At 45.4% G+C, this 27,265-nt stretch overlaps 2 protein-coding genes across 7 annotated transcripts; one reads left to right on the top strand and one right to left on the bottom strand.

Annotated features, from left to right (window-relative positions):
- Nucleotides 1-1,109: 1,109 nt before the first annotated feature.
- KRBA2 (KRAB-A domain containing 2) lies at nucleotides 1,110-25,311 on the top strand. 6 transcript variants are annotated; one of them, XR_005017839.1, is made up of 6 exons: nucleotides 1,110-1,937; nucleotides 20,276-21,140; nucleotides 23,316-23,382; nucleotides 23,631-23,738; nucleotides 24,253-24,347; nucleotides 25,225-25,311. XR_005017839.1 is itself a non-coding variant. In XM_036837430.1 (4 exons), exons 2-4 carry the CDS (start codon nucleotides 4,231-4,233, stop codon nucleotides 8,613-8,615), a joined length of 639 nt encoding a protein of 212 aa, XP_036693325.1. In that variant the 5' UTR covers nucleotides 1,110-1,937; nucleotides 3,449-4,230; the 3' UTR covers nucleotides 8,616-9,585. The 6 variants fall into 6 exon arrangements, 4 of the variants coding, with proteins under 4 accessions (XP_036693325.1, XP_036693323.1, XP_036693324.1 ...); XR_005017840.1 differs by lacking the exon at nucleotides 1,110-1,937 and adding an exon at nucleotides 5,715-5,846; XM_036837430.1 differs by lacking the exons at nucleotides 20,276-21,140; nucleotides 23,316-23,382; nucleotides 23,631-23,738; nucleotides 24,253-24,347; nucleotides 25,225-25,311 and adding exons at nucleotides 3,449-4,264; nucleotides 5,247-5,846; nucleotides 8,611-9,585.
- ODF4 (outer dense fiber of sperm tails 4) lies at nucleotides 19,730-25,227 on the bottom strand. The gene is given in 4 exon segments (XM_036837431.1): nucleotides 19,730-20,425; nucleotides 20,617-20,751; nucleotides 24,212-24,569; nucleotides 24,571-25,227. Coding segments are annotated over 4 exon segments (783 nt in total). The 5' UTR covers nucleotides 24,685-25,227; the 3' UTR covers nucleotides 19,730-20,249.
- Nucleotides 25,312-27,265: the final 1,954 nt, after the last annotated feature.

Genomic DNA, 27,265 nt, shown 5'->3' with positions numbered 1-27,265 from the left:
TGGTGCTTTGAGACGCTGATTAGATTTCGGTGGGTCAGTTTTCAGGGAAGTTCAGGTTATGTTAGCCATCTAGGTAGGGGCAGACTACCCTTATCTTGTGGCTTGATTCCAGTAACGAAAAGTACTGTTCAGAGAGAGTTGTTTTTTTAACCAACTTTGAGCATCAGTTCTTTTGTTTTTAATGCATTTATTTTTAGCTGCGTTGGGTCTTCGTTGCTGCGCTTGGGCTTCTCATTGCGGTGGCTTCTCTTGTTGGGGAGCACGGGCTCTAGGCGCGCAGGCTTCACGTGGGCTCTAGACCACAGGCTCAGTAGTTGCGGTGCAGGGCTTAGCTGCTCTGCAGCATGTGGGATCTGCCAGGACCAGAGCTTGAACCCGTGTCCCCTGCATTGGCAGGCGGATTCTTAACCACTGCACGACCAGGGAAGTCCCAAGCATCAGTTCTTTAATGATTGAGATGCTTTCTAACAATATTCCGAAATGGGGACTAATAAAATAGTGATTTTTTTTTACAGCAGGCAGCAGCACTTTGGGGTAAAGCTGAATACCCGAGGACCCCCTTTACCACCTTGTTTTCTGCACTGATGTGTGAGTGCTGTTAGACCAAAATGAATCTTTAGCTTACAATCTGAAGCAGAAAGTGCTCACCTAAAATGCAGTTTCTCCTAGAGGATTAAGCGATACCATGCACAGAGTAATTGTTGGCAACACCTTCCTCACTTTAGACTTAAGCATTTAAACGTGTAGGACGATGAATGCGGTTTACCTTCCAGGCTGGAGGCGAGCATGCATTTATCTTGGAGCCTTTACGACAACGGGAAATAGGTGACCAATTTTGCCGCCGCCGGAGACCTGAGTTAGTGGCTGGCTTAGCCAAGGTCGCACCTGGGCCGGCCCCAGCTATCACCTCAGCGATCTCACTCACCGCAGCTTCCGCCGAGCACGTTGCAGACTGGGCAGGACCCCGCAACACAGCCTCCGTAACCGAGAATAGGACTAAGGTTCCTTCCCGCCGCGGCGTCTGCAGAGGGCCCCTCGGGAGGGGCGGGGCTTCCGGCCGGCGCGGAGCCGCTTCCGGCCGGCACGGCCGGCCTCCGCCGCCGCGGGCCCACGCGGGCGGGAGGGGACCGGGCGGCGCGGGCGGACGCGGCCGTGGGTGGGGCGGGCTTCCGACCCTGCGGCCCTGGCGTATTCCTTTTACCTTCCGGACCTCCCTCTCCTGCAAAACCACCCGGATCGGCCTCTCTTCCCGCTGGCCTGGCTAATTCATTTCACTCCTCCTCCGGAGTTGGCTGCCCTCGGAGGAGTGGGCGGGCCCGACTAGCAGGCTGAACCCGCGTGGAGCCTGGCGCGGTGGTGCCGAGACCGCGGGACTCAGGACGGCGCCAAAGACTTGATGCCCGAACCAGGTTTTCGGGAATAATCGGGAGTTTGTATTGTGGAAGGTGTGGGGACACTGCACTAAGTGCATTATCTGCATTATCACCGAGTCTTCCCAACAACTCGTTGTGATGGAGAGTGGTATTTTCCCCATTTTATAGTTGCGGAAAAGGAAGCCTCAGTAACTTTGCCCAGCCTACTCACACAGTAAATGATAGCGTCAGAAATTGACTTACCATGCCTCTGCAGTGCCTATCTTCTATACCTGTAAGCCAAGTGCTTGACAAATGCCCTTTGAACATCTTTCGTCTCAGCTCTGTATTCATCGGCTCTCTGAGGGGATACAGCGAGGCAGAAGCCTCAGCCCTTGCCTTCTAGATTTGTACACTTGAACCAGTCGACTGAAAATGCAAAGCGCTCCATGAGTGGTGCGGGCTGTTCAGAGGCTGGAGAGATGGCAGTCAGCTGGAGCGCATCAGGAAGGATGCTGATTTGAGCTGGGTGTGATTTGGAAGAACCTGTTCCAGGTCCGGGACAGCCAAAGCAAAGACTCGCAGGTGGGTGAGGAAGGAAGATCTTTCCAGTTTTCTCTAAACAAGCTCATTTATCAGCCCACCAGCACAGATCACACCAGGAAGTGGGCCATCTTTCTTTGGGGCCTCGTTTCTTTCCTTTTGCTTTAGAACAGGTGTTGCAAACTCAGGTAACTACAGGGGTGGGCAGCTAAGGTGAATAGTTAGTAGCTGGCTTAAAGACTGTGGGAAACAGAGTGTGGACTATCTAAAGGGAGTGGCTGCCTCCCCACTCCAGCCAGTTGTTGCCAAGTAACAAAGCTCCCAGTATGACTGCATCGTCCCATTTTTCATGAAAGCCAGAAATCTAGATTTTTACATGAACTCCCCAGTCTGTAAATATAGGTAAACCATTCAATTTTTAAAGCACAAACACTGGGTAGACCAACCAACATCCGTCTATTAGCCAAATGTGACTCGGGCTGTGCTTTAGAATTTCATGGTATAGGGTAAGGACCAGTTCTCATATTAAAGACTGAGATTTTTCCATCTTTTGATTATAAACTATTTCTAGCGTGTCTTCTTCATTCTTTTATAGGATGGAGATGAGGCCTTTCCTTCCCATGTAGTTCCCTGAAGGGCCTCAAATAGCAGCCAGTGCAGCCAATTTCTGAGAGATGCTGGTTTCAGTGAGAAGTCTGGAAGGTGCTTCTCCTGGATCCCATTGAATATCTTGTGGTTTCAAGTTTCTTCTAAGGACTGTGGGATGATAATACATATTCCTTGGGAAACAAAGCCCCATGTCAATGATTATATGGGACTGGTGGATGAAACAGACTGGTTTATTTACTGCAGGACTTCTCAGAGCCTTTAAAAATGTCAGTTTGCACAGAGGGCCTTTAGCTCAGGCTTAAAGAAAGAGCATATGATAAACATTCTGTTTCTTCGATCCTGAAATGCATATTTTTCACCTTTAAAAAATCTGGATGTGTGGGCAATTCCCTGGCGGTTCAGTGGTTAAGACTCTATACTTCCATTGCAAGGGGCACGGGTTCAATCCCTGGTTGGGGAACTAAGATGCCGCATGCCGCGCAGCGTGGCAAAAAAAAAAAATCTGGATATGTTCATTTAATATAGGGCCTCAGTTTTTCCTCTCAAAGGAAAATTGTCATTATGTCAGTGGTTTTACAGTCAGCAGTGTCTTTAGAATCAGGAATGTTCCATGGTTAACCAGTGATGCCAGTCGAGGGAATTCAAAGCCTTTTTAGTGGAGGATATTCAGGATCTGGAAGCAGGCTCAGCTTAACTGAGACTCTTGCTCAGAGCTTTTAATTATTTGCATCGGGACTTCCCTGGTGGTCCAGTGGTTAAGACTCCACGCTCCCAATGCGGGGGGCCCGGGTACCATCCCTGGTCAGGGAACTAAATCCCACATGCATGCCACAACCAAGAGCCCGTGTGCCACAACTAAGACCCAGCACGGCCAAACAAATAAATAAATATTAAAATATATATATATTTTTTAAAAAATGTTTCCATCTTTCTCTGCTTCTCAGGATTCTGCCCTACCCCTCAGCTCTTCATCTGATGGTTGGCATCTCGGGGATCTTGTTTTCCTAAGATTATTGGAATTCCTGTGATCATCACATGAACTCTTCCCCTGGCCTCATCACCATCCTGTGTTCCAGAGTTGTTCTAACTAAGGAACCTCAGTTTAGACACCTGAGTATCAAGTTCTCTTCCGGAGGAATTCTCCAATCTTGGTGGAGTGTGGCCTCCATTTCGAGTATCTCTTTGGCATGATAATCTCCTGACATATCTCTATGTCCCTAGATGTAATCTTTTCATTTCTGGAAACAGGCCCTGCTGCCTCTGTTCAGAACCATCAGGCCTGTACCTGAAAGTGTCTCCCGGCCTTGGAATGCTCAAGTTCTCTTGGACTCTCTGCTTCATTCTGGAAATATGTGGGCTCCAGCTCAGGCAGTGTCAAAACAGGTCAGGCCTACAGACCTCCCAGGAGGACAAAACCCCTCTTCCTCACCCACGTAGCTGGACTCATCTTGCTGGACATGAGACCTTTCCTCTCCCTCTGTTATCTTTTCTTTGTGTAATACTCACGTGACTGACATTCAGTCATGCATGTGGGCGCGCCTTTGTTCCCAGTACCTCCACTGTCTCTTTCCCAGTCCTGCTGCAGCTACTCCTTAGCCCAGGACCCGAGACAGAACCGCCCCTGTGGCAGCAGCTGGCATCATTTCAGGAGGCTGTGACATTTGAGGATGTGACCAGAGATTGGAAGTGTCAAGAGGCCTCTCAGAAGGATTGCAGCAGGGACACAATGCTGGACAGTTGCAAGAAGCCAGTCCCTCAGGGTAAGGACTTGTCTTCATTTACTAATCCTGTGTACAATCCATGGGGAAAACCATCATTTAAAAATATCCCAGGAATTCCCTGGCCGTCCTGTGGTTAGGACTCCACGCTTCCACTTCAGGGGATCCGGGTTCGATCCCTGGTCAGGGAACTAAGATCCCCCCGCCCTCCCTCCCCAACCCCGCTGCAAGCCATGTGGTGCGGCCAAAAGAAGCCCAAAAAAATCCCACCGCGTTCTCCTTGAGTCTCCTAAAATGAGGACTGACTCTTCAGCCACAAGAAATTAAGTTGATTGTGGGAAAGCTAAAAAGCCCTCTCTGGTGCTAACTTCAAGTTCACAATTTACTATTGTTATGTGGGTTTCTTCTAGCAACGTTCTCCCATTTATATTATTTTAAAAGGAATGGAGGATGAGATATCAGCCTATTATTGCGGTAGGCATTTCCATTTATCCTCTCTTCTTCAGTTAGCAAAGACAAGTTAATTAGGTTTCACTGTTTGAGCTAACAGTTTTATTATTTACTCTGTTTGCCTAAAGTCAAAAATTGCTACATATTTGTATATATATCTTGCTGATTTAAAATTCTGTTGACATTCTCTGGTTTTGAATGGGCCCAGTGGGCCCTCTAGTTATCTTTATTCTTTATTTATTTGGTTGTGCCTGATCTTAGTTGCGGCAGGTGGGCCCCTTAGTTGTGGCATGCAAGCTCTTAGTTGCGGCATGCATGTGGGATCTAGTTCCCTGACCAGGGATTGAACCCGGGGCCCCTGCATTGGGAGCACGGAGTCTTAACCACTGTGCCACCAGGGAAGTCCCTCTAGTTATCTTTATTCTGTTATTGCTTTATACCATTACCTTAGTAATCTTTCTTCCATGTGTTCAAAAATCAGATGAAAGAGTTAATGAGGAACTTTGAAGGGAAAGTCTTCCAGATGGAATATCAGCAAACTTAACCTTGTTCTGTTTCTTTCTGCCTTTCTTAGGATCCTTCTTACAGTTCTCCATGATGCCACAGAGAGCTGGAAATGATCCCCCTGGTGTTTCAAATCCAAGTGAAATGGAAAAGGAGATAAGTAACATGAGAGAAAAGTTTCTCATCAGCGTGACAAAGTTAGTGGAAAGCAAAAGTTACAACAGCAAGGTGTTTTCCAAAGAAAAGTACTTTCAAACAATAAAGGAAGTGAAGGAAGCTAAGGAGAAGGGGAGGAAGTCATCACGTGATTATCGCCGTGCAGCAAAATATGACGTGATCTCTGTACAGGGCACAGAGAAACTAATAGAGGCTACTCATGGAGAACAAGATCGAATACGGTATTACGTACACAAGGAAGAGCTGTTTGATATTCTTCACGACACACATCTCAGTATTGGCCACGGCGGGCGGACACGCATGCTCAAGGAGCTGCAAGGAAAATATGGGAATGTCACCAAAGAAGTCATTGTCTTATATCTGACTCTGTGTAAACAGTGCCACCAGAAGAACCCAGTATCCAAGAGAGGCCTCGCACCCAAGCCCATGCCATTTAAGGACATTGACTCCAGATGCCAAGTTGAAATCCTTGACATGCAGTCAAATGCTGATGGTGAGTTCAAGTTTATTTTATATTACCAGGACCACTTGACCAAGTTTATTATTTTACGGCCATTAAAGGCCAAACAGGCCCATGAGGTGGTCGCTGTCCTGTTGGATATTTTCACAGTTCTTGGTACACCCACCATGTTAGAATCTGACAGTGGCTTGGAGTTCACAAACCAGGTTGTCAATGAGCTCAATGAGGTATGGCCAGACCTAAAGATTGTCCCTGGTAAGTACCACCCTGGCCAAGGCCAGGGCTCCCTGGAGCGAGCAAGCCGTGATGTCAAGAACATGCTGAGTGCCTGGATGCAGAGTAACCGTTCACGTCACTGGGCCGAAGGCCTGCGATTCATGCAGATGGGGAGGAATCAGGCCTTTGATGTTTCCTTGCAGCAAAGTCCATATGAGGCGATGTTTGGTTGTAAAGCCAAATTTGGACTCTATTCCTCACACTTACCCCGGGAAACCGTGGCTGTTTTACAAACAGAAGAAGAACTAGAAATTGCTGAAGAACAGCTAGAAAGCAGCCTTTGGATCAGGCAGGAAGAAAAAGCTGAGGTCGGAGCAGACCGATCTGACATGGACGAGGACGTCAATCCCACTCCTCCCGAAGCTGCAGAGCCGAGCACCTCCCAAGGGGCCCCAGGTCTCTTCTGCTGGTGAACAGACACCTGCCTCTGGGCACCGTGTAGCCACCTGAGAACTGTTGCCAAGGCCCAATGAAAGGATGAAAGGAATGAAGGCCACACTCTCAGGAAAGCTGTCCATGGTAGTCCTGGCTCACAGGGGGAAAGCAACTTGGGTCTCTGATCTCGGGCTGCCATAAAACATTACCACAAATGTGGAGGCTTAAAACAACAGCACTTTCTTCTCCCATAGTTCTGGAGGCTAGAGGTCTGAAATCAAGGTGTTGGCAGGGTTCGTCCCTTCTGGAGGCTCTGAGGGAGAATCCATTCCATGCCTTTCTCCTTTGGTGGCTGCCGGCAGTCCTTGCATCCCTTGGCTTAGAGTAGCACAGATCCGGTCTCTGCCTCGTCTGCACGTGGGTCTTCATGTGGCCTTCTCCCCTCTGTCTGTCTGTGTGCTCCTTTTCTGTCTCTTACAAGGACACTGTTGGACACCAAATCTATGTCGTTGGACTTAGGGCCCATCCTAATTGAGGATGATCTCATCTCAAGATCCTTTTTTTTCAATTAATTAATTTATTTTACTTTTGGCTGCGTTGGATCTTCGTTGCTGCGAGTGGGCTTTCTCTTAGCTGCGGCGAGCGGGGGCTACTCTTTGTTGCAGTGTGTGGGCTTCTCCTTGCCGTGGCTTCTGTTGTTGCAGAGCACGGTCTCTAGGTGTGTGGGCTTCAGTAGTTGTGGCACACAGGCTCAGTAATTGTGGCGCATGGGCTCAGTAGTTGTGGCTCACAGGCTCTAGAGCACAGGCTCAGTACTTGTGACACACGGGCTTAGTTGCTCCATGGCATGTGGGATCTTCCAGGATCAGGGATCGAACCCGTGTCCCCTGCATTGGCAGGCAGATTCTTAACCACTCTGCCACCAGGGAAGTCCCTCAAGATCCTTAATTTCATCTGTGAAGACCCTTTTTCCAAGTAAGGTCACATTCACGGGTGCTAGGGGTTCGGACTTGGACGTATCTTTTTGGAGGGCTGCAGTTCTACCAACTACAGTCAGTGGAAGAGTATGTTTGCCTGCAGAACATGAACTGATGGGGTCTGAGGCCTGTAGAGCTGGTGGGACTGCCCTACATATATCTAGTGCCTGTTCCTGCTTCTAGACACATAACCCAAAAGATGGGGGCATCAGAGAAGAAGATGTAGGTGAAGGACAAATAACGAGAAGAAAGAGGTTGATCTAACATGCCCCAGAGATTGCCTGCCCCACCAGGCAATCAAGTTTCCTGCTTCAAGAGAAACCTGATATACCATGCCGGCTCTCAGAATGGCACCCACAGGGATTATTGTGTGATGTGTCTGAAACATATTTTAAAAATAGGTCAAAATTAAGGCATGGCTGGGATTTGGGTCTGAGTCTGCCAGTTTTCTATGCTTCAGGCACAGCACAACATGTATTCTTGGAAAGGGTCAGTGCATTCCAGGAAGTGACCAGTAGCAGGGAAACAACTAAGGACTCCGGAGCAAAATGCAAAAGTTGGCCTGAGGTCACTGCTCCAACCAGAGAAGAATAGAGCAAAGGCCAGTCTGGGTCATAGTTCAGAGTAAAGGGAAGAGTAATACCCAGGATCTGTGCACTGCTGTATTCTCAAGGCCTGGAAGAGTACATAGCCCATGGGAGGTGTTCAGTAAGGATTTGTTGAGTGAACAAATGATTCTTCAGAGATGGACACTGGGAAGGAGAAGGGGCCTGCAGTCCCTTATTCTCCCGTTCATTCTTCCTGCCTATCCTAGAGCCATCTCAAAACCATTCTGATTGCCCCTGGCGCTGGTTTCGTCTTCTGAAAGAGGCAAGAACAGTCCTGATGGCGCCTACCTCATGGGGTCATTGTGAAAGACAGTGAGATAATGCATGTGAAGTTCTAGATGTGAGTTGTCCTTGCTATCAGCAGATCTTATCCTCTTTGTGAGAGTTGGAGATCTCTGTTGCCATTCTTTTGCTGATTAAACAGTGTTAAGCTGGATATCCAGGAAGGCTGCATTATTATTAGAAAGGAGATGATATCACTTTCCAGCTTGTTTGGGGGGACCAGAATCTTGCTCTATCCTTGGCCAGCACCTCACGTTCCGTCCTTTCTATATCACTCAGGCTAGCAGGGCCTTGGAGGCCCAACTTGACTGATGGTGCCAGCCCTCCCCCCATGCTGACTTCCTGGTTGCGGAGCAAACCAGGAACCACATCATCAACTCGTGTGGGTGAGAGGTGAGATGAGGCACGACACTACTGCCTTTCCCAGGGGGTGGCCACAAATAACCTAGGTTTCTGGAGCTGCTGCATCAGTCTTCCTCCTTTGCTCTTTAGGGTTGGCAGTGGAGAGAGCTGGAGTGGACACCCAGACCCAGTCCAGCCTTACTCTGCATTAACACATTTCAGCATCTGGAACAGAACTGACTGCTTTCAATTTGCATATATATTTTGTCCACTTAATGTTTTTTAAATGTAAAAAAATTAATTGCCATCACTTTCAAAACAGAAGATTTCATATAGAAATCTGGATGTCCAGCACCTCTTGAAAACTTGGAAGATCTGGCCCCCCGCATTTTTGCAGGGCAGCAGAGGACCAAGTGGTAACCCCCAGGAGGCAGGCCTGCGTTCTACACTTGGCCACCATCTGGGCCATTCCTGTATTTTTGCATATGCATTTCTGTGGCCTGTTGCTAAAGAAAGGCAGATGAAGTCAGAATGTGAATAAAGGCCAGAAACAGACCCATGCCTCTAGGAATTTATGATAAAAGGGGCATTTCACAACTGGGAGGGGTTGTATTATTCAGTTAATGGTGCTGGTCAGTTATACCTCAATTAAAAAAAAATAACGGTGCTGGATCATATAGCTAACTGGAAAAAAAATGAAGTCTGATCCCTAAATATAAAAAACAAAACTAAAAAATATTGGGGAAAAAGGAGATTTGGGGGATCTTGGAATGGAGAAAGCCATGAAAGAAAAGGTTACTATACTTGGCTACATAAAAATTTTAAATATCTATGAAAAATAATACCTTTAAAAAAGTGAGAAAAGGTAAATGACAGGCTGGAAGAAAATATTTGCAACATCTAAAACAGACATAAGGGACTGTCAACTGAAAAAAAATGCATAACCTAAAAGTTGAGAATTATGGTTTATTCAGCAGACTTACTGAGGACTTAAGCCCGGGATACAGCTTCTCAGATAGCTCGGAGGGACTGGTCCAAAGAGGTAAGGGAGGAGCCAGGATATATAGCAGTTTTTGCAAAAAAAAAGGAAAGAGAAAAGAAAAACCCAAAACAGGTAATCGAACATCAAAAGATTACTGCTAATTTTTTTTTAAAAAACAGACATCTCAAGTTAATGAATTTAGCACTTTTCTGTGTATGGGAAGATGCAAGAGTCTGGGCTTATTGAAATTATCCCTTTGATATGCATCTTAACTAGGGACCAGTATCCTGTTTTTCTCCATCCTGACTCTCCTCAGGGTGAGCAGTCATGGGCAGCTGCAGGGGCTCATGACTTGATGGTCACAACATCCTTTGTTTACTGATATTGCAGGCGGCATTCTTTGTCCACAGAACCTAATTTTTAAAAGAGCACTTACAAATTAATGAGAAGAGCAGCCAATAGGAAAGAGCAGAGGTTAACTGCAGAAGAAAAACAAACAGGTAGCTGTGCCCTGGTGCAGCTGTGGTGGGATTGGAAGCATGCTGGACTTGTAATCAGATCAGGGCTGTCCATTTATATGAAACAGATTCAAGTTATTTGAGGGTTTTTATTTTTTCTACCATGCATGGGGAAGAGGAGAAAAATGTGTAGTGATACTGTCTTGTTTTAACAGATATCTGACTGATAAGGAACTACAGTAATGGTTATACTCTATTCAGGACAGCAGTTTTCATTTCCTGGGGCTGCTGTAACCAACTGAGTGGCACAAAAATTTATTGTGTCACAGTTCTGGAGGTCATAAGTCTGAGACCAAGATGTCAGCAGCGTTGGTTCCTTCTGAGTGCTGTGAGAAAGAATCTGTTCCGGGCCCCTCTTTTAGCTTCTGGCGGCCTCAGGTGTTCCTTGCCTTGTAGATGACATTCTCCCTACGTCTTCACATCACCTTCCCTCTGAGTGTCTGTCTCTGTGTCCAAATTTCCCCTTAGCATAGTGGATTAGGGCCCACCCTTAATGACCTCACTTTAACTTGATCATCTGCAGAGACCCCATTTCCAAATAAGGTCATATTCACAGGTACAGGGCAGGGGATGGGGGTTAGGACTTCAGCATCTTTGGGGTGACACAGTTCAACCCATATAGCAGCAGCCAATCAGTATGACAGTTTTTTAAGAGGTAGTTTTTATGAGGTATGGCAACAACTTCCAAAGTCTTAGAAGACTTACAAAACCCCCCTGTTTAAATGATACTTACAAGGGCAGATTTATTTTAACAGAAAACAGAAGAAATGAGTTACCAGTTACAAACATTCATACAAATCTCCAATATCAATTCTTGAGAAAGATCTTAATTTAATACCTTGTCTGACTAGATTATTTGGCTTTGCTTTGTTTGTCTTGGCGGGGTCCTAACCACTGTACGGCCAGGGAATTCCCCTTGGCTTGGTTTTAAAATGCAGAACAGTGTCTCTCCTTCCACATCGTCCCCAGGAGAGAGGGAATGTTGCCATATCTTACTGAGGCTCCTTTTGTTAATTATGAAGACTTACATTTTTTAAGGCTCATCTCTGGAATTCTGTTATATGGCCTATGGAACTCAATTTTACTAGGAAACGTAAATGGAGAATGGGCTAAAGATGATTTGACTTAACAGTGAAGCAAGGATCCTGCAGCATTTTTTTCCCACAGGCTCAAGCCTGTAAACTTGATACGTAACCTTGAACAAATCCCCTGAGCTCAAAGCTCGCCTGTAAAATGGGGACGATGATAATAATAATCCCAATTGTGATAAGGTGTGTGAGAGAGGATGGGCATGGGGGGAGGGGCTTGTTTTCCCTCCAGTTTAGGGAGCTTTCACAGAGCTCCGTCTCTACCCAGGATGACCAGCCAAACTAAGGCAAGTCCTTTCCTGCAAAAAAAAAAAAAAGAGATTTGGAGGCAGGAAAGTAGCCAACGTGGGCAAGTCCTATTCGAGTCCATGCTGGACTGGGTCCTCCCTCCTGGCTTCTGCCACTGGCACAAGGTTCAGTGCCCTCTGCCTATTCACACGTCCAGCCACATTCCAAGCCCTTCAAGGCTGAATGCACCTCGGTTCTCCATCTGCCCCCCCGGGGTGGTTCAGGAGTGCAGTGGACAGAGGAACTCTGGTTTTCAAACACACTTCTGCTGTGGTCAGAACACTTCACATGAGATTTACCCCCCTTAACAAACTTGAAGTGTATTGTTGACTATAGGCAGAGTGTTGTATAGCAGATCTCTAGGATTTAATCATCTTGCATAGCTGAAACTATATACCCCCTTGAATAGCAACTCCCCATTTCCCCCTCCCTCCCAGCCCCTGGCAACCACCATTCAGTCTCCACATCTATGTGTTTGACTATTTTAAAAAATACTTCACGTGAGTGGGAGTGGAATCACACAGTGACTGGCTTATCTGATCTAGCATAGTGTCCTCAAGGTTCATCCATGTTGTCACATATAGCAGGATTTTTTCTTTTTTAAGCCTGAATAAACTTCCATTATATGTATACCACATTTTCTTTATCCATTTATCTGTCAGTAAATATTTAGATTGTTTCCACATCTTGGCTATTGTGAATAATGCTGCAGCAAACATGAATGTGCAAATATAGATCCTGATTTCAATTCTTTTGGATAAATATGCAGAAGTGGGGTTGCTGGATTATGTTTTCTTAATTTCTATTTTTAATTTTCTGAGGAACCTCCGTGCTGTTTTAATAGCAGCTGCATCATTTTACATTCCCACCAACACTGTACCAGAGTTCCAGTTTCTCCACATCCTTGCCAACACTTAGCTTTTGTTTTTAGTAATACCATTCCTAACAGTTGTGAGGTGATATCTGCTGTGTGGTATGTGGGATCTTAGTTCCCCAACCAGGGATCAAACCCGTGCCCCCTGCAGTGGGAGCGCAGAGTCTTAACCACTGGACTGCCAAGGAAGTTCCCCTTTGCCTATTCTTTAATTGGTCTATTTGTTTTTTTGCTTTTGAGTTGAAGGAGTTCCTTAAATACTTTGAATATTAACCCCTTATCAGATATATGGTTTGCAAATATTTTGAGAGAAGATGGGAGACTCAGAGATTGATGCTTTAGTGAATATGTTCCACTTACGACTTTATCAAAACTAGCCTAATATTGTGGAATAGAATCTGCTTTTTTGCAGCTGTAGGGGAAGAAAAAACATTTTCTTTTGATATTTCTGAGATTCTATTCCCGGTAGTTTTTTGAGGCTACACATTGGAATGTCATTAGTTAGCTCTGAGACAGGAAGGGGGAGGTGTCTGAGAAGCTCAGACTTAAACTCTTGCTTCCAAATTATTCTGCATGCTTTCTGGACATTTGTGCAACAGACCATTTAAAGCATGGTTTGCCAAGGTGAGCTTCAACACTGTGTGGGCCAGTTACCTCTGCACAGTTATTTTAACCTTTTCAGATTTGGTGGCTTTGGGTTGTATCAATAGAATTTTAAGGGGAAACATTTTGGTGGGGAGGGGAGCCCTTTTTAAATATGTGATTTACACATCTTTCCTTTTGTTTTGGAGAAATTTTCCAGAAATTGATTTGAAACCTGAGATACTTTGAAATATACAAGAGTAAGAACCCTCTGTTGTTCCCAAGTTAGCCAATGGCAGAATAAGTTTGTCCCTGGAATCTTCTTCTGAATTTTATCCAAAATTCTATTCCTTTGAATTATTGAAACTTGGTTTCTTTTTTTGGTTCCTGGTTCCACTTTATCATTGTTATCTTGGCACTAATCTTTGTTTACCCAGGCTCTGACATTTTTACCCTAGAATTAATTACCCCAGATGGTCTGCTCTGCTGTGTTTTCCTAGCAAACAAAGTGGACAGGAAATCTGAGCTTCCTGAGCCAATTGGCTTTCCGCTTTAATATGAGGCTTTGCCTTTTACAGAGGCATTTATCTTAGGTCTACTTTTCTTATTTATAATTGATTAAATATATGTATTTTTTGGTTTAGATCGAATTATATTTTCTCTTTTTCCATTTGAAATTTGGTCCTGACATTTTGTCTTTTGCTTCCCCAAGTCTCCTTTGTAGAATCTTCCCGTTCTATTTAATTTGAACTGGTACATCCTTTCTGTCGAGTAGCTCCTTGTTCAGAATAACTTCTCCGCTGGTCTAGGATCTCTTTTCACTTTTAGACACTTCCCTTGACATAACTAGCAGATGAGCCTCTTATCAGCCTTTCCTCCTTGGGTTTTGCGCAGGTGGGTCATGCAGTGACCAGGTGTTTGCCCCCCTCTTTGCTCTTCTTTGGAGGATGTCCCCTTTCCCTATGCCTTTCTCCTGATGCAGTGACAGGAATCCTGGAAATGGCTGCCTTAATTGCAGGGACCCCTAGGATCTTGCCTCAACACTTAACGCACATCACCAGTAATAACCCTGAAACACTGTCTCTGCCCTCAGTGGAGTGGAGGGAACCAGTCCTGACCCCTGGCAGCTGCCACCCTTCCGCATCTCCAGATGCAGGTATTCTCTGTACCAGGGAGGGAGCCTCCTTGAAATCTATCAGTCTTGGCTTTCCCTCTTCCATCTCTCCTCACCCACCCACTTCTCTAGCCTATCTCTTTCGTCCATCCATTTGACATTTATAAACACCAACCATGTGCCAGGCATCATGCTGGTTTACCATCAAGTCATCGGTCGTGATAGAGAGTGCTAAATGCTGAAATAGGGCACAAAGCAAAGATTTACAAGGGATCCACACAAAGGTCACTTAAGCTGAGTTTTGAAGGACTGTTTGCAGTTCACCAGTGAACATTCTCCATTCTGCCTCCTTTGCATCAGAGGACTTCTTACAGGGGAAATAGACTTGGTAAGATCCTCAGTAGAAAAACCTGGCAGATACCACCTTAACGCAGTGATCAAATGAGCATCCCCATTGTTGGTACAACTACTGGCGCCTCCTGATATGATGCACTGAGAAGAACACAACGACATTTCTCTGATGTTTCTACCAAAAATGCATCACCTGAATGTAATTATGAGGAAACATGAAACCAACCCAGATGGAGGGGCATCCTACGAAATAACTGGTCAATGTTAGGAGACAAAGAAAGACTGAGAAACTGTTGCAGTTAAAGTAGGTGAAAGAGACATGGCAAATGAATTCAGTGCGTGATCCAGGACTTTCTTTTCAGTGGACATCACTGGGACAGTTGGAAAAATCTGATGTTATATTATTATATCAATGTTAATTTCCTGATATTGAGACTTGTGCTGTGGTTATGGAAGAGAATGTCCAGAATGTTTTTAGGAAATACACACTGAAGTATTGGGAGGGAAAGGGGCATCATGTCTGCAACTTAAATGGTAAAGAAAAATAAGTGTATGTGTGTGTGTGTGTGTGCATGTGTGTAGAAAGAGAGAGGGAGGGAGGGAGGGAGAGAGAAAAAGCAATGTAGTAATGTTAACATTTGGGGAAATCTGGGTGAAGAATATAAAGGAATTCTTTGTACTGTTCTTGCAACTTTTCTGTAACTCTGAAATGATGTCTCCACCCCACCATAAATTTTTTTTAATCGTCAGAGTCCCACCAAGAGGACAGACAGCTTTGCCTTCTTGTGACCAGTCCTTAGGCCTGGGGACCTGTGAACATGGGGATACAGGGCAGTAACTCTTAGTCTTGCAGAAGCAGGATTCCATGCAAGTATGGCCATGTCATGCAGCTTGGGGAGTCTTAGCTCCCCGACCAGGGATTGAAACCAGGCCCCAGCAGTGAAAGCTCAGAGTCCTAACCACTGGACCACCAGGGAATTCCCATGCAATCAGTCTTCATCGCCCAGGTTGCAGATCCCAAAAGGTGACTGAAAGTCCCCAGCCCCTGTGCCATTTTCCTCTCTGTATGTAAGTATATTTCAGGGATTCAGTAGAACGTAGTGTCTGACAAATCCCTGTGCAGATAAACAGACACAGAGCCAGAATTCTCACAAGTACCACAGACAGTTTCTATCCCACTGACCAAGCTTCACCCTCAAACAGTGGTCCCCCACAGAGAACAATTCTTCCTTCCCGGTGGTTGAATCCTTCAATGACATTCCTTGCTGTACAGCAAGGGTTCTCAACCTGTTTCTGTCAAATGCTCTGTGGAGGCAGGAAAGTATAACCCTTGAGTTTTCTCCATTGTAGAAAATTAAACTCTATATTCTCTCTTTCTTCACACTTGGTTTTTTCCTTTTTAAAAAATTAATAGAATTTATTTTTGAGAGCAGTTTTAGACTCACGGCAAAATTGAGCACGAAGTACATAGAGTTCCCACCTACCACCACCCCCCATACACACACACAGCCTCCCTCACCATCAACATCTGGCATCAGTGTGGTATGTTTGTTATAATTGTTGGACCAACATTGACACATTATTATCATCCAAAGTCCATAGTTTACATAGGGTTCACTCTTGGTGGTGTACATTGTATGGGTTTTTACAAATGTAAAATGACATGTGTCCACCATTACACTGTCATATGGAATAGTTTCACTGTCCTAAAAATCCCGTTTGTCCCTCCCTCTCTACTCTCTAATGCCTGGCAACTGATCTTTTCACTGTCTCCATAGTTTTGCCTTTTCAAGAACGTCATATAGTTGGAATGATAGAGTATGTAGCCTTTTCAGACTGGCTTTTTTTTGGCTGCGTTGGGTCTTCATTGCTGCGCGCGGGCTTTCTCTAGTTGCGGCGAGCGGGGGCTACTCTTTGTTGCGGTGCGCGGGCCTCTCATTGCGGTGGCTTCTCTTGTTGTGGAGCACGGGCTCTAGGCACTCGGGCTTAGTAGTTGTGGCACATGGGCTTAGTTATTGTGGTGCACGTGCTTAGTTGCTTTGCGGCATGTGGGATCTTCCCGGACCAGGGAGCAAACCCGTGTCCCCTGCATTGGCAGGCGGATTCTTAACCACTGCACCACCAGGAAAGTCCCAGGATTGAGTTCTAATCAAGGAGATTTCAACATTTCCCCAGCTGGATTTCAGAATTGCTATGAACCAGTGACTCCTGTCTTCCTCTCATGTCCCACCATTGTATTTTGGGTATGCAGGGGATGATCACTTGTCTCTAGTTCACAGGTATTCAGGAGCTGTACTTAAGGAATTACATCCAAAGAGCCTCATCTGTACCTGGACTTGATTGAGATGGTGTATTGGTTTGCTAGGGCTGCCATAACAAAGTACCACAGACTGGGCAGTTTAAGCAACAGAAATTTATTTTCTCATAGTTCTGGAGACTAGAAGTCCAAGATCAAGATGTACGTAGGTTTGGTTTCTTCTGAGATCTTTCTGCTTAGTTTGCAGATGGTTACCTTCTCACTGAGTCCTCACATGGTCTTTCTTCTATGAGCACACATCCCTGGTGTCTCTATTCCTAATCTCTTCTTACAAGGATACCAGTCAGTTCAAGTAGGGCCCACCCTATGGCCTCATTTTAACTTAGTCACCTCTTTAAAGACCCTATCTCCAAGTACAGTCACATTCTGAGGTACTGGGGATTAGGGGTTTAACATATGAATTTGGGGGGGGACACAACTCAGCCCATAACAACTGGCAAATATATTGTAAAATTTTGAAACTTCATATTTCCCTGATGCCTCACCAGGTAACCAGGTGCACCAGTGTGATCATGCTGGTTTGGTTCCTGGCACAATTTCCCCTTCTTGGTCTCCCCTCTCTGTGACCTAGTGACATTCAAACGCACCAATGAAATCCCCTCATGCCTTTTGCTTGTGGACTCCACCCTGACCCCGTAAAGACATTTGCCCATGGGTCCTCACTCTCGCTCTCAGCTCTCCATCTGCTTGGTTGAGCCCGCTCCCTGGGTGCTCCTCCCATGTGGCTCCTGCGTGGCATGCTGTGCCCCCCTCTTCTAGGACCTCTACTTTCTTAACGCCTCTCAGGTGGCACTGCCACAGCCACGTTGGAATAATCCTCAAAGACTCCACAAAGGGGACTTAACTCCCCCACTCACAACACAGCAAGAGTCTGGACTTTCAGCTGGTTGATGCTGGAATGGGATGAGACGCTTGGGGACCTTGGGATAGGTGAGCATATTTGGCATGAGGGAGGAATGTAAGTAATTTGTGACCAGAAGGCAGACTCTGGTAGTTTTAAAATATACCCACAAATTCCTTTTTTGTTTTTTTGGGTTTTTTGGCTGCATGCAGGATCTTAGTTCTCTGACCAGGGGTCAAACCTGCGCCCCCTGCAGTGAAAGCACAGAGTCTTAACCACTGGACCACCAGGGAAGTCCCCCCACAAATTCTTGATACTCTTCCCCTCAATAAGTGAAGCTTAATTCCCCTCGCCTTGAGTGTGGGGTGGACCTAGTGACTTGCTTCCAACAAATAGAAATATGATGAAAGTGACAGTGTTTTTCCTCCAAGACTAGGTCACAAAAGGCACTGGAGCTTGCTCTCTTAGATGGTTCACTCTGGGGGCAGCTAGCCCTGAAGCAGCCCATGAAGAGGCCCTTGTGGCATGAGGCTTCCTGCCAGCAGCCCAATGAGTGAACCATATTGGAAGTAGATCCTCCAGCCCCAGTCAAGCCTTCAGATGACATCAAAAGACTTCAGATGACCCAGCTGACACTTTGACTATCACCTCATGAGAGAACCTGAGCAAGAACAATTCAGCTAAGCTGCTCCCAGATTCCTGACCCCAGAAACCATGTGAGATAATAAATATTTATTATTTTAAGCTGCTAAATCTGGGGTAATTTGTTATCCAGCAGTAAATAATATACCAGGTCTTTATCGAAAGAGGAAAATTACATATAGACTGGAAGAGTGGCCCCTTTATTTATTTACGTTACTTGCCTAGCTTCTGTAAGCACTTGAGTTTATGACTCCTACAGAATTACAAAATCACTTTCTCTAATTAGATTTTATCTATATCTAAGGCAGAAGTCATGACATCCCTATGTTTTGTGTCCCTTCCCCAGGATGACTGATTCAATAAGTCCTCCAATAAAACCTTGCTAGCTACCAGTGGTAGGAGCATAAGGAGGACATTGAATAGGGATTTGTGGAATGTCTGTTCTGCCTAATTTTCAAGACCCTGTATTACGTTCTTTGCTCAGAATATTTGCTTGTAACTAGGTTAGAAAATCCACAACTGCTGGTCAGGTATGGTAAGGATAAGAATCTTAAAAAAGACTCAAATAAAATAGAAATCAGTCATATATATTAGGTTGAATCATATGAAATTGCCAATATTTAACTGCTGAAACAGCAATATCATATGATTCAGCCTAATAATGCATACATTTTTAACATATCCAGATCCACTCACAATTTGTCCCTGCACTCCTCCGGCTTGCTGGCATCATGGCTCTATCTGGAGGGATACTACCTGATACAGATCAGTCATGGGAGACCAGCCTTGCTGTGCAAGATGCCTGAATCCCAATCGTCATGGCTAGCACCTCCCAAGCCAGCTGTCACATGTCTTCATGTAACTTGTCTTTTGACCTTATGGCCTGATTTTACTGTTTTCCTTTCTTGCTCTGTTTTAGTCCTGTTGTTACAGAGTGGAGGACATGGGAGATTGAGTAGAAAGCTGTAGCAGCCAGAGAATCAAGGCGGTGAAGTTGGGGGTGGTGGTGAAGGTGTTGGAGATGGTGGTGGTGGAGGTGGAAGAGTTGCAGCTGGTGATGGTGAAGGTTTTGGGGATGTTGGAGGCGGTGGAGGTGTTGGAGATGGTGAAGGTGTTGGAGATGGTGGTGAAGGTGTTGGAGATGGTGGTGGAGGTGCTGGAGATGGTGAAGGTGTTGGAGATGGTGTTGGAGATGGTGGTGGAGGTGCTGGAGATGGTGAAGGTGTTGGAGATGGTGGTGGAGGTGCTGGAGATGGTGAAGGTGGTGGCGGTGCTGGTGGTGGTGATGATGGTGGTGGTGGAGGAGATGCAGGTGGTGGTGGAGGTGGAGTTTTAGTTGATGCTGGTGGTATCCAGGCACAGAGCTTTGTGAGTTCTCAGTCATCTGAGCTGGACGCCGAGGGTGGGATTGCTCCTGGGCACCCGGTACAGCCACACCCCCTACTGTGCTCTCCTTGTGTATCCTGCTTCTTACCCTGGAGCCATTTTGCCCTGAACCCTTCACGATAAATAAACCAGCAGGTTCATTAGTTATCTCTCTCTCCTGATTACTCCCCCACCTACTAATAACGAATGCTGGGATAGGGGAAACAAAGTTTAGAGAGGCTTAGCACTCCAGAGGTGTTTGCCTGTGCACAGTGTGCTGTGAGAGAGGTTGGGCAGGTTTGGGGACCAAAGGGCCCCTATAGGCGGGAAGAACTGGGAAACAAACTTGTTCTTTCTCCCTTCCTCTCCTTCTTCAAGTTATTGTCTTGTCTCAGCAACTGCAGGACGTGATAAACAAGAGACAGACAATTTATTCCACATCATCTCAGCTGTAGGCAAGGCAGGAACAAGGAAGAGGTGTGCAAAGCTGGCCTAAAATCCTCCCTCTCTAATTCCTTGCAGTCATGAGGGCCAACCTACTCAAGAGTTCAGGGGGAAGGATGGGGAGAGGGATTCAAATGAATGGACAGAACTTGGCGCCAGTTCAGAAAAGATTACAGAGATGCCTTCTTTTACTCAGGGTCCAGGACTTCCTCCTGATCGACAGCCATGTTTGAGGCTACTTGCTCATTCACAGATTGGTGTACGGAGCTGCTGGAGGACACGGTGCCAGAGGGATGGCTCAGAATCAGACACCAGGACCTTGTATGGTTGAAGTAGCAGAGCGCCGCTGGGAAAAGACAAGGGGATGGGGGAGAGTGAAGTTGGAGAGTGCGAGGAAAGTGGCAAAGCAGGGTGAGGCCAAAGGGAAGAAGAGTCTCTAAGAACCTATCCCTGGGGATTGACAGCTCCTCCCTCCACACTTTCTCTTCCCTGACCCACCCGTGTTCCCTGCTTCCCAGGGCCCTCCAGGCCACTCACCACAGGTGACATATAGGATAAACACCAGCCAACCAATGAAATAGCTCCAGCTGATGGGGATTGATAAATTCTTCTTCAGCTCGAAGATCCAGACGTTAATAGGGAACAGTATGAGGGTGAATAAAGTGAAGAAAACTGGGAGACAGGAAGCAAAGAGGTCTTATTTTCACCCAAGAATCCCAGAGGGACTCTTCCTCATCTGTTGAACTACAGCCACAAACCACAACTCCCATCAGTTCACACAGAGCATGCAGCCCCAGAGGTTCATGGGAATCAACCCCTCCACCTCCACCTTGCCAGTGACCAGGAAATGATGGAACTCAGTTCTCAGTCAACGACTACCAGTTCTGTTCTCCCACCACCCACAAAACCCCTACCCCACTCCCAAAGAAAGGAAGAGGGAGAAGCGCCAGGAAGATGTGAGTTAGGTGAAACTAAGGACCGTTTCCAGAGCTTGGGGGCACCTTCAAAGAAGCTCATGACAGTCCCAAGCCAGCCAAAGAAGGGCAATCTCTGAAGACCAGGTATGTACGGCAGGTGCAACCAGATGGTGAAGATGAAGCCCAGCCCCAAGGCCAGGCAGAAGGTTATCTTGGCCACCCCGAAAGCTGAGTGATTTGTCCACAGCTTAAAACTGTCTAGGGAAAATGAGAAAACAGGATGAACTAAACAATCACAAAAGACAAAATATAATCGAATGAGCAAATAAGAGAAAATGTTCAGGGCTGTAGATAACCAAAGAAATGCACATTTGAGATAACAATAAAATATCACTTTCACTTATTAAATAGGCAGAGATTCTTGATATGGAGATTGTGCGATAATCCCAACCATACGAAACTAATTACCTCAAAAGAAAAACTGGACAGAGGACTTGAACTGCAAGTCTCAAAAGAACACGAATGTCCAATAAAGACATGAAACTCAACACAAAGAACTGCAAATTGAATGTGATTTTTTAATCTATCGAATTAGCAAAGATCAAAACAAAACTGATGATATCCAGTGTAGGAAAGGATTTAGAGAAAAGAGGTGCTTTCACACACTGCTGGTGGGCAGCATTTCTGATGGTGACCTGGCACAAACTGTCCCCCCAACATCTAAATTGTTAAAGCCCTTTGACCCAGCAATGCATCCTCTTGGAATTTATGTTAAGGAAATAATCCAAGATATGCATCAAAATTTAAGTACAGGGATCTTCTTTGCAGAGTTATTTGTATGTCTAACAATAGATTTGTTAAATAAGTTATCAGGTACCCACACATTAGATTGTTATGTGTTCACTAAAAATGAGGATATGATAGATCCTTGTCTCTAAATAGAATGTCTCTAAGAAGAAACTAAGGAGGGAACCTGGAAGCCAAAGGTGGGAGGCTCACTTCACTATGTAATCAGTTGTATTTTTTGAATTTTCCCTGTGTTTGTATACTATGTAATCAAATTTTTAATATAGGTGATGTTATAGTATAATTATTTTATGATACAAATAAATGCTTACCACTGAAAGATGGAGTTTGCAACACAGAGCATGTAGAATCATTACAACTTTGAAAAACTAAAAATATATATTTGTTAAAATAAAAATAAAGATATATATTTATTTGTATTTATTTTATATAGATACACAAAAGATTGGAAGTAAATCTGTTACAATGTCAACTGTGATTATATCTGCGTGGAGAAATTTTAGGTGGTTTTTATTTTATTTCTTAAACTTTCTGCATTTCCAACAATAATTGTGCAACTTTTTTTAATAAAAAAAGTATATATTCATGTATTTAAAGTTAATAGTCATAATGGAAAATAATATGAAAAAGAAAATGAAAAAGAATATGAAACTGAATCACTTTGCTATGTAGCATAAATTAATACAACATTGTAAACCAACTGTACTTAGATAAAATAAAATTTTAAAAAAGAATAAAGTTAATAGTCATTGCTGGCAAAGGTACAATGAAATAGCCTTTTCATACATTGTTAGTGGAAGCATAAATTATCATACTTTTTGAAAGCAACATGGAAAATTTTATTAAAAACCTTAAAATAGTTATACTTTTTGATCCACTAAACCCACTTTGGGAAATCTGTTCCGAAAGATACTAAACACAGAAAAAACTTCATGATTAACAAACTTTGTTGGTCCTTTTTTCTCAAGTATGAAACTGGAAATAAATTTGCCAAGAATAGGTAAATAAAATAGTCAAGTAAAAGGTGATAAATCTATTAAGTTGAATAGTATAGTCATAACAGGGAAATGTTTATTATAGCTGATAAAGATAAATTTCAAGATAATATAAAATAGATAATAAAGATAATTTAAAAGATATAAAATAATTTATGAAGAATGACTATAACTATGTAAAAATCATTCAAAACTTGTTCAATTTTAGAAAAAGAAGCCTGGGAATTCCCTGGCAGTCCGGTGATTAGGACTCCACGCTTCCACTGCAGGGGGCACGGGTTCGATCCCTGGTCGGGAAACTAAGATCCCACATGCCGCATGGCGTGGCCACAAATAAATAAATAATCCTGGAAAAAAATGAGTGCTAAATAAATAGCCAGTAGTGACAGTCTTTGAGTAGCCTGTAGAGCAAAAACGCATGTAGGTGCTTACATGAGTTTTTGAGCCAGACACACCTGAGTTTTAATTGTAAACCTCCATTATTAGATTGATACGTATGAATTTGCTCTTTTTGCAGGTGAAAAGAGGTCAAAAATTGCCCATGTCATGTGGTTCAACCTAATAGCTTTATGGCCCTGAGCAAGGTAACCTCTCAGTTTTCACATCTGTAATATAAGGATAGTTATCCCTAGCTCTTAGAATTGGTAGAGGGTTAAATTAAGCAAACAGAATAAGGGTGCAATAAATGATAGCTTTTGTTGCCCCAAATTTATTCGAATAAGGATATGTTACTTTCATAATGGAAGTAAATAATAGCTGTGTAACTTTAAAAAAAAAAGTTAACGAGGTAAAGAAGTGGAATTGAGGGGTCAATAGCTCTTGTTTTCCACAGGTGCTGAGAAAGGAGGCCCAAACCTGGGAGGTGAGGGAACAGCAGACATGAAATTAACAACAATAGGGAATGAAGTAGCTGCAAGAACTCCAGGAAGGAAGGAGCAAGGTAACCAGACATGGAAACCCAGAGCTGGCCCAGAAAAGCAAAGCCTGAGGCCGGAGGGAAGAACAGTGGTGAGAAAGTGGGCCTGGGAGAGAGCATTCTGGGGACTCCTCAAGCTCTGGGTATGCAAGCCTCGAGGAAGGAAATCCCCACCTCCCTGGGGCTCTTCTCCCAGGATAACAGTGAATTGTGTCATTACTGAGTGATTCACGTGCCCCCTCATGCATTTCTGTAAGCACAGACTTGGCTGCGAGACTTAACAAAAAGCGGTGATACTTTCCATTGGGTCAGGAGAGTCAGTTTGGCCAGACTGGGGAGGAAAAAATGATCCTTGGGGGTCTCAGGGCCAGCGGAACCATCTTACCTGCCAAAAACATGGGGATGACCAGAGGGAGGGGCCTAGAATACCGGGGTACAGATGTCGAGGCCAAGGCAGGCTAGAGCCCTGGGGTGGGTTGGGAGAGCAAGGGTCTCACCTTTCCCATTCTCTGAGTTGGAACAGCTCTTGGATTTGCAGATCTGCAGGAGCCCCAGGGACATCATGTGAACCGACGTGTCGATTTTGGTGCTAACATTCATGGGCCAGTGCTGGTAGAAACGGATCCTCGAGAGGTACAGCCATTTCTTGGAGAAGACCATGACCAGCAGCAGGATGAAGGCGATCAGGCTGAGCTCTGAGGCCAACACCTGCGACATCCAGCGAGAGCTACGTGTAATCCTCCACTGCAGGGGCATCGGAGAGACCCAGCGATGCTCCACGTGGTGGCCCATGGTCACCTGCCTGTTACTGTCGGGGGTGGAGACGCATTTCGGCACCCCTTCATCTCGTCCCAGGCTCACCTCCACCCCCTCCTGCTTCCCAGCCCTCCCAGCCCTTTCCAGGCTTCTGATGCTCATCGCTTTCTCCTCCTGAGCCAGGGAACTCATCCCTAATGTCCCCTGTCCCCATCTTGAGCACCCCCTGACTCTCCTATCCTCCACTCCATCTCCCCCTTCCCTTGCCAGGGTCAGTTGTCCTTCATCATTTAAATATTTTCATCAGGCAGAGCAGTGGCCACCACAGGGCCTGGGATCTGGGAAAGAACAACACATTCAGCAGGACAGGGCCCCTAACTGCCATGGAATATTCCTGGGGTGGGGGGACGTCAAATGGGGGAGGGGGCCCACAGCTTCACCTCCAACTCTTTCTGGAAACCCTGCTCCCGCGGCCTTAACTCAGAACTGTGGGTCTGATGCCGCCCTTCGTCTAAGAGCAGGGGTCACTGAGGGTCTCCTTTTCTCTTCCCACGTCCTCTGCCCTAACCCCACCCCCAAGTGCTCACTGATGAAGCAGGAGGAGGGAGAGGAGCTTGTCCCCAGGGAGACATTTGGAAATGCCTTCCACGGGTGTCACCAACCTTCTCCCTACTTCCCCCACCTCTACTCACTTCTGGTCCACAGTTGCCATTCCTTCCCCTCTTTTGACCTTTTTCCCTTCTTTTTTTCTCAGCACCAGAAGGGAAAGGACATAGGATTAGGAGAGGACATGGGGGTGTCACACAGTCTGAGAAGATTTTTCTAAGCTCCCTTTCAAGCTATAGGAAAATAAATCTGAGTCACCCACGGCAGCCTGGTCACCGCGCCTTCCAGACCTCAGTCAGCCTCTGGAATTCTCATGAGGAAGGAGCCTTTCAAATCTGAGATGTGAGTTTGGATCCCACCAGAGGTGGTTCACTTTGCAAAGACAGTGATACATGAGGTTAAGAACGCAGGCTTTCGGGTCCAGCAGGCAGAGGCATGGATAACGGGCCTTCCTCTTAATGGTCTTGTGAACCTGAAGGATTCATATAGCTTCTTTTTTTTTTTTTTGGTGCAGCTTGTAGGATCTTAGTTCCGTGACCAGGGATTAAACCCAGGCCCTGGCAGTGAAAGCGCCACGACCTAAACCACTGGACCGCCAGGGAAGTCCCCCTATAGCTTCTTTATGCCTCAGTTTACTCATCTATAACACAGCACAATAATACTCATCTAGATTTGGTTTGAGTATGGAATAAGATAATGAACAAAAAGCACTCTTTAGTAAATTCCCAGAAAGTGGAGTTATTATTGTTAAGTTGTTTTAACTGTTTTGCACTCTTTTACTAGCAAACAGAGAAGGAGCAAAAAACACAGAGGCGTTTGGCAGGCATCCTTGCTGATGAGTGGCTGCAAATGATGGAAAGGAACCAAAATTAGTTTAAGCCAAAGGGGAGTTAATTACGGATTGTGATGTCACGTGCCCAGCTGGACCTCAGAATAGTTGGGATCAAGAATTCAAATCCTAAACATATGGACACCGAGGCGGGAAAGTGGTGGGGGGTTGGTGATGGTGGTGTGATGAATTGGGAGACTGGGACTGACATACATACACTAATATGTATAAAATAGATAACTAATGAGAACCTGCTGTATAAAAAATAAATTAAATTAAATTTAAAAAAAAAAACAGAATTCAAATCCTGTGAGGACTCTTCCTCTGTGTCTTAATCTGTTTGGACTGCTATAACAAAATACCACAGACTGGGTAGCTTATAAGCAACAGAAACTTATTTCTCATAGTTTTGGAGGCTGGAAGTCCAAGATCATGGTGCCGTCCACCATAGCCGGCATGGTCGGGTGACAGCCCGATTCGAGGTCACTGAGTTCTCGCTGGGTCCTCACGTGGAGCTAGGGAGCTCTATGGGGTCTCTTGTATAAGGACACTAATCCTATTAATGAAAGTGGAGCCGCCTAAAGGCCGACCTCCTAAAACTGTCACCTTGTGGGTTACTTTCCTGACATATGAATTTGGGGGACACAAATATTCAGACTGTAGCACTTGGACTCTGGTCTTGCTCCTCCCTGAGTATATTTTTTTTAAATTGATTAATTTATTTTTGCTGCGCTGGGTCTTAGTTGTGGCATGCGGGATCTAGTTCCCCGGCCAGAGATCAAACCCGGGCCCCCTGCATTGGGAGCGAGGATTCTTACCCACTGGACCACCAGGGAAGTCCCTTCCCTGAGCATCTTGCTCTTCCTCTGCAAACCAACCTCCTCCTCTGGTCCACATGGTGAGAAATGTGGCCCTTACATCGCGGGCTGTCCTTAGCCACCAGAGCCACGGGCTGTCTCTCTGTCCCAAGCCCAAACATTCTCTGGCCCTGCCAGGGACAAGTGCCATCCCATCAGCCATGGTCAGGGTCACCCGGGTCTGGAGGCTGACCTATGAACTAATGACAGATAGGGAATTGGTGGGCAAATTCCCTAGCTTCCCTGGCTGCAGGTTGGGATGACTCTGATGCAAAACTGAGGGAGCAGTTTTGGGGGGATGGGGGCTGGGCCTACCGGGAACGTCCCTCATGCAGAACTGGTGACCATCAGGACTGCGTTTTCTTCCTTGGATCTGTTTTAGTTTTTCCCGGAGTTCCTAAAAGTGTTTAATCACAGTAAGCCGTTCTAACAGCAACACAAAACAATATGGAAGAATCTTGGAAATAGGTTTCCTGAAGAATGTAACTCCCAGAAGACTGTAC

This window comes from Balaenoptera musculus, chromosome 20, assembly GCF_009873245.2.
Source record: "Balaenoptera musculus isolate JJ_BM4_2016_0621 chromosome 20, mBalMus1.pri.v3, whole genome shotgun sequence".
NCBI lineage: Eukaryota > Metazoa > Chordata > Mammalia > Artiodactyla > Balaenopteridae > Balaenoptera > Balaenoptera musculus.
This window is presented reverse-complemented; position numbering and strand designations above follow the sequence as displayed.